This window comes from Staurois parvus, unplaced genomic scaffold, assembly GCF_062004578.1.
Source record: "Staurois parvus isolate SC_StPar_1 unplaced genomic scaffold, SC_StPar_1.0 ptg000670l, whole genome shotgun sequence".
In the NCBI taxonomy this organism is placed as follows: domain Eukaryota; kingdom Metazoa; phylum Chordata; class Amphibia; order Anura; family Ranidae; genus Staurois; species Staurois parvus.
Genome location: NW_028318466.1, coordinates 2,069,878 through 2,077,237, shown reverse-complemented (window position 1 = coordinate 2,077,237; position 7,360 = coordinate 2,069,878). Strand labels below are relative to the sequence as shown.

Here is a 7,360-nt window from a genome sequence, read left to right as displayed (position 1 = left end):
TCAGTCCACCCCTGGTTAACATACATATAACACATCAGGTGCTAATAAAGTGTGATCCCATGTTAACACTGACAATTCTGAATTACCCTTTTGCACATTGCAAATATCTAGCAAACTTCTACATAAAAACAGGGATTTGGTTTACATACAGTATATTGTAATACATGTTCAAGCTGACCAGTTGTGTAAGTAATCCCTCTATAGCCAGTAAATACTCTACTGTGCAAAATGGCAAAAACTTAAATTGTTTTTGCATACCTTAATGGACATATAGTGCAAATAGTTACCCAACAAAATCACAGATATGGTAATGTAGGAATTTGTGGTTTCTCTCTATTTGCAAAGTTTTTATTTAATGTTCCTATAATACAGACTAAATGTACAATTGCCAATACTGTTTCTTTTGAGTCAACTGTGTAACTGTTTCTTTTGAGTCAAGTTAATCCATGGTTTTCTTTCTAATTCCAGCTTTCAATATTTACAAAAGTCTTGGGCTTGAAAAATGAAACTTTTGTCTGGACTCCTTGTGATTCTTAGCTGGCTGCAGCTATCATCAGCTCAGGACACAGGTAACGTAAAACTCTGATGAACAATGGAATCACTGTTGAATAATTTTCTTGACTTCTCACACTGTTTTTTTTTTAATTTATGATTGCAGAAATTCCAAAATATGGAGATCTTATATTCCTATTGGATAGTTCAGACAATATGGGAGTGAAAATGTTCAACCAGCTAAAATCCTATATATCAAAAGTAATTAGTCAAATGCAAATAGGTGTGGATTTCTATCGCATTGGTCTGATACAGTATAATGAGGACATTGACACTGGTTTTTCTTTGTCAGAATTTAAAACAAAAAACCCAATGATAAATTATATAAAAAGTAAGTTTCTGTTTCAAGGTGGGTCATTAATGACTGGTAATGCCCTCATGAAGGTCCGTGAAATCTTTCTCTCAGACAAAAATGGAAGAGACATATCAAAGTATCCACAAGTTCTTCTTGTGATCACATCTGGATCCTCCAATGATGATGTAAATCCATCAATTTCTGCACTAAAACAGGATGGGATTCAAATTATTACACTTGGAGTAAAAGATGCCTCTTTAGATAAAATGCAAGCAATGGCAACATCTCCTCAACTTGCCTTTAAGATAGCCAATTTTAAAGACTTAAACACAAAGGATATGGTCACCACCATTCAAGAGGCAGTTGAAAAAACATATTATGTGGAAGGAACACAAGGTAAGATAATTAATTTTCAACTGTAGCTTATGGCATAGTGTACATGTCACTCTTTGCAAGGGGGTTTAGCCATGATAATTTCTACATAATTGCTTTGGCAGTTTATCATATCATCAGATCATGCATTAATTTTCTCTTCAACTATTTTTTGCTTCACAGATACAGTCATGGCCGAAATTGTTGGCACCCTTGATATTTCTCCAGGAAATCATGTATTTCTCACGAAACGTATTGCATTAACACATGTTTTGCTATACACATGTTTATTCCCTTTGTGTGTATTGGGACAAAACAAAAAAAGGGAGGAAAGAAAGCAAATTCGACATAATGTCACACAAACCTCCAAAAATGGGCTGGACAAAAGTATTGGCACCCTTTCACAACTGCGGATAAATAAGAATGTTACAAGCATGTGATGCTCCTGTAAACTCACCTGGGGCAAGTAACAGGTGTGGGCAATATAGAAATCACACCTGAAAGCAGATAAAAAGGAGAGACGTTCACTTAACCTTTGCATTGTGTGTCTGTCTGTGCCACACTAAGCATGGACAACAGAAAGAGGAGACGAGAACTGTCTGAGGACCTGAGAACCAAAATTGTGGCAAAATATCAACAATCTCAAGGTTACAAGTCCATCTCCAGAGAACTAGATTTGCCTTTGTCCACAGTGCGCAACATTATCAAGAAGTTTGCAACCCATGGCACTGTAGCTAATCTCCCTGGTCGTGGACGGATGAGGAAAATTGATGAAAGATTGCAACGCAGAATAGTCCGGATGGTGGATAAGCAGCCCCAAACATGTTCCAAAGACATTCAAGCTGTCCTGCAGGCTCAGGGAGCATCAGTGTCAGCGCGAACTATCCGTCGACATTTAAATGAAATGAAACGCTATGGCAGGAGACCCAGGAGGACCCCACTGCTGACACAGAGACATAAAAAAGCAAGACTACAGTTTGCCAAAATGTACTTGAGTAAGCCAAAAGCCTTCTGGGAAAACGTCTTGTGGACAGATGAGACCAAGATAGAGCTTTTCGGTAAAGCACATCATTCTACTGTTTACCGAAAACGGAATGAGGCCTACAAAGAACAAAACACAGTACCTACGGTAAAATATGGTGGAGGTTCAATGATGTTTTGGGGTTGTTTTGCTGCCTCTGGCACTGGGTGCCTTGACTGTGTGCAAGGCATCATGAAATCTGAGGATTACCAAAGGATTTTGGGTCGCACTGTAGGGCCCAGTGTCAGAAAGCTGGGTTTGCGTCCAAGATCCTGGGTCTTCCAGCAGGACAATGACCCCAAACATACGTCAAAAAGCACTCAGAAATGGATGGCAAAGAAGCGCTGGAGAGTTCTGAAGTGGCCAGCAATGAGCCCAGATCTAAATCCCATTGAACACCTGTGGAGAGATCTTAAAATTGCTGTTGGGAAAAGGTGTCCTTCCAATAAGAGAGACCTGGAGCTGTTTGCAAAGGAAGAGTGGTCCAAAATTCCGGGTGAGAGGTGTCAGAAGCTTATTGATGGTTATAGGAAGCGACTGATTTCAGTTATGTTTTCCAAAGGGTGTGCAACCAAATATTAAGTTAAGGGTGCCAATACTTTTGTCCAGCCCATTTTTGGGGTTTTGTGTGACATTATGTCATATTTGCTTTTCTGCCTCTGTTTTATATTTGTTCCAATACATACAAAGGGAATAAACATGTGTATAGCAAAACATGTGTTAATGCAATACCTTTTTTGTGTGAAATACTTGATTTTCAGGAAAAATATCAAGGGTGCCAACAATTTCGGCCATGACTGTATCTTCATTTTTAACCACTATCGTATTGCCTGCCTGTCTGAAACTGTCATCCTACAATCCTTTGTATTATGTTGTATTGATTTTAAAAGATTAGTATGGGTGTTGAAAAAACAAGCAAACATTCATATTCACCTAGGTAGATGCAGCATTGATCCAATGCTGCAGCTGTTCCCCGCTGCCTCTAAGATCGAGAGCCGAGTGATCACATGACCACTGATCATTTGGTCCTTGGTCCTTGGTCTACAGTGAACAGAGAGTGACGAGTGTCAGTCATTGGCTCTCTACCCAACCCATCCGCTGCTCATTGGAGCACCAGGCTGTGGAGGGGGTGGGAGCGGCTGGCTGAGGCTCTCAGTCACTACCGGTCAGACATCTGGCTGGATCCTGACATTAAAGTCAGGTTCCCTTCAATGTCTGGACTGGCTGAGTGATATCAGCTGACAACAGACTTTAGCCCGCTGTTGGTTACATATGGGTTACAGTAGTGGAGAACAAAATGCTGTCCTGTGACCTACAGGAGAAGTAGTGCCAAAAGAGCTTTGGCCCTACTTCTACTTTAACTACAACCTTGCTACCTGTCTGTCTGAACCTGTCATCTTGAAATCCTCTGCGTTATGGCACATTGTTTTTTTTCACTACCTTTCTGTCTGTCTGAAACTGTCATCCTGCAATCCTCTGTATTATGGCTCATTGATTTAACTTACAACTGTTAAAGAATAAGTATAGCCATAGCTATTTTGAATATAATTCTCCTATGGATCACAGGAGTGCACTTTTCTCTTCACTCCTGTGACCCGTTTTGAGCTGTGCTCATTCATTCAGAGTGGAGGCAATGGTGTGTTAGGCTACTTTCACACTGGAGGGAAAAAAGCCTATAGAAAAATGAATGCAGCCAACACATCTAATGATTGTTAAGCTGCAATATATCACATATTTGGTTTTGGATTTAAAAGTGCTTGAAGTTTTCTTTATGGCTGTGGTATGTCTTGGTGTGAAAGTGCCCTTTTCATCCATGTAACTTTTATTAGTTCAGATCAATTAATTGACAAGCACTCTCCAAGCCAAAAAATAAGAATAAGTATTGGGGTAAAAGCATTTGCCATATTCATCTCTATAAAAGTTATCATTTCTACTTAAGTGGTATGGCAGTTTAAAAGGGCTGTTGCAGAAACAAAAAAGTATCTACAGAAAACAGTGCTCCATTCTGGTGCTCTGGAGAGACTGCAACTATGCCTGCATTTCCACATCCAGCTCTTTCTTTTAATGTACAATTCCTACTATCTCCACCATTTAATATGTTTATACCACTACTCCTGTAGCAGCCACAGAAATACAGCTCTTTAACACGTTTCTTCAATGACCAGTCTAGGGGTGTTGTTTTTATTTTTGGAGAACTTGAATAAGGATAGGGAATTAGGTGAGATACTCCAAAAACAGGAACTATGTACAGTTGAGGACTTTAACCTCCTCGGCGGTATGATTCTTTCCTATTTTTTGTGCTGAAAGCGGTACCATTTTTTTGCATGGAAATATGTAGTTTTTTATTGTAGGTTGTAATTTTTAGGAATAACTCACTGAAATCTGTACGAACAAGAGTCTAGTAAACATTCCGGATATGATAAAACTTGAAACACGAAATCATAAATTATAATTTAATAAATAATCATAAAAATAATAATAATAAATTTAATTCAATAATATAATCAAACCAAAAACACTGAAATTTGAAATACAGAGGCAAATTCGCACATCGCTGAGCAAAGTCGCAAAATCGTTTTCAGTGTCTGATGACGAATTTCCCCACAAATCATTATCACTCAATTCTGCAAGTGGTTCTGATTTACTATCGCTGTTCTAAAACCGCTTTTGACGTAAAGGGACGCTTTTTGGACGCCATGGACTTTTCTAAGTTTCCAGGCAGAAAGAACAGTCAAAATGCAGGCAGGGCACAGGACAAAGCAGTAGGGACAAAATGTATGTGAAATGCATTGAAACAGCAATGACAGCAAAAATTAAATTTTTAAAAATTTTCAAATTTCCCGCCTGTTCCGGCGCCCGTACGTCCCAACGTCACAGGGACCGGAACACGGAAGCCGGATGCCGGCATCAGCCGGAGGAGATGGCCGGGGACGCTTCAGGGGACACATCATGGGAGCGAAGGACAAGGTAAGTGCTGCAGGGACCCCCTGAGCAACGCCACATGGTAAGTCCGAGTGTAGCTCGGGGTTACCGCTCTTGGTATTGAAATTTTACCCCGAGCTACACTCGGAAAAACCGCTAAGGAGGTTAAGTACTCTTTTGGATAAGCTATGATGAATTCCATGCTTAAAACAAACAGTAGACTTCAGCTTTAAGACAGCAGTAGCAAGTAGTAGTAAGTTAAAACAGAGTCCCTTCAGGGAGAAGAATAAGAGGACAAAGCTCTTCAGAACACCAGCTGATGTCCCCTTAAGCTAGACCCACAGCTGACTCCCTAGCACCAGAGGGGGTTTAGTAGTACAAAGTCTCTAAGATCCTTTCAGAGGTGTCTGTACTCACAATGCCCAAGGAAAGATGGTTGCCTTCTTCCTTGATACCAGACTAGATCTTCAGTAGAAGGCCCCTCAGTCAGCTCTAGCAGAACCTGGGTCTCAACGTTCTGACCCTCAGGATGCCCACCTGAGGCCTACGGCAATAAATGCAGCAGTCTTGCTTGGAATGGCAGAATGCCCTTTCCAGGCTGAAGCAATCCTATACAGGAAAGACCTAGAGCCCAGTGTGCTCACAGAATATATACAGCTACCCAGAATGCCTTCAGGGCCTCTCTCACTGGGATAGGTTAAGATTATGTCAATATTCATGCTATGATCTGTATAGCTCGACACCTATTATCCAGAATTGTCTCAAGCTTTATGGATGCAAAGGGAGCTATCAGCCTGACAGCAGCTGATCACACTGAGCAGACCTAATTAGCAGAACACAGCAGCACTGTTTGCAATGTGCAAGTTATGTTTTTACATAACAACAATTATAATCACACTGATTACATCATGACAATAATAGTTTCCTTCTCCATTAATTCTTATTCCTTTACCACTCTTCTCCACGCCATATCTTACCACCCTGACTCCTGCCTTCTCCATTTTACTGCACTCTTTATCTTCTGACCTAACTTGCTGACTTAACCTCCAGGGCACTGGGCTATGTAAATCTCATATAAATCTCACTCCTATATTTCTTCTCTCACCTCCCTGCTTTTCCTAACGTCTGGACCAGGGGCAGACTGACAACTCATGGGGCCCCCGGGCAATAAGGGATCATGGGGCCCCTGTGTCCTTGCCCACACTCAAAGCACACCCAAAAAATCCTATAAAAGGTACCAGGGGCATTTCATGGGGTCCCCTACTGACCCCAGGCCCTTGGGCAGTGCCCGAGTGCTTAAACGATCAGTCCCCTGGTCTGGACCCTAATCCAGGCTCTGGCAGTCTCCTTCCTCTGTCAGCAGCTGCATTCTACATACTTTAATTTCTGTACCCCTGCTTCCAAGAACCAATTACCCCCTTCTCTGGGATGACTTCTCTGTCTGAAACAATCTCATATCTGTCTATGTACCTCCCAGTCCTGAAACCTGGCTTCAGGAATCTGGAGCTGCCTCTTCAGTTGTCTTCTCTCATGCTGGCCTCCACTGGACTCACTCACCCAGACTCAGTGAATAAAATGGAATTTGGAATCTTTGTATCACCACAAAACACTTTTCAAGCTCCTCCTAAACCTCCCTTTCTAGCCCCTCCTCCTTTACAGCTCACTGTAATCAGTTTTTCTCTAGTTTCTCTATAGATTGCAGTCATTTATCTGCCTTCTGGATCAGTTTCACACTTCCTTGATGACTTCTCTGACATCTCTGACTTCTGTTCCTCCTCAAACTCTCTACTCCCTGGTTTCAAATACACTGTTCTTTCCTCGAGCTCCTACTACCTACTGTAAGTGCTTCTACAGTGTCAGGTATATCTATACCTCTATATCCTCCTCTGCTGTTCCCATCTCAGTAGGAATCCCCCAAAGCCATTGTCCACAGACCCCTTCTACTCTCTACATACACCCCCTTCCTTGGTAAGTTTATAACCTCCTGTCTATGATGATTACACTGAAATCTATCTGCTCCTCAGTTCAACCCTTCATTCACCTTCTAATTAACTAATTGGCTTATGAGTATAGATGTCACACCACCACCTAAAACTCAATCTTTCCAAAACTAAGCACATAATATTTAATGTACAAAGTGATTCATGAATCTTCCCTAAGATACATTACCAATCTTATCTCAAAATATCACTCATGCC

At 41.1% G+C, this 7,360-nt stretch overlaps 1 protein-coding gene across 1 annotated transcript in view; it reads left to right on the top strand.

Annotated features, from left to right (window-relative positions):
• The first annotated feature begins 502 nt into the window (after positions 1–502).
• COL6A6 (collagen type VI alpha 6 chain) overlaps positions 503–7,360 on the top strand; it is a 201,331-nt gene continuing 194,473 nt past the window's right edge. The window contains exons 1-2 of the mRNA XM_089652052.1: positions 503–569; positions 659–1,243. Coding sequence (XP_089508178.1) covers positions 503–569; positions 659–1,243 — 652 coding nt within the window. The remainder of the gene's footprint in view (positions 570–658; positions 1,244–7,360) is intronic.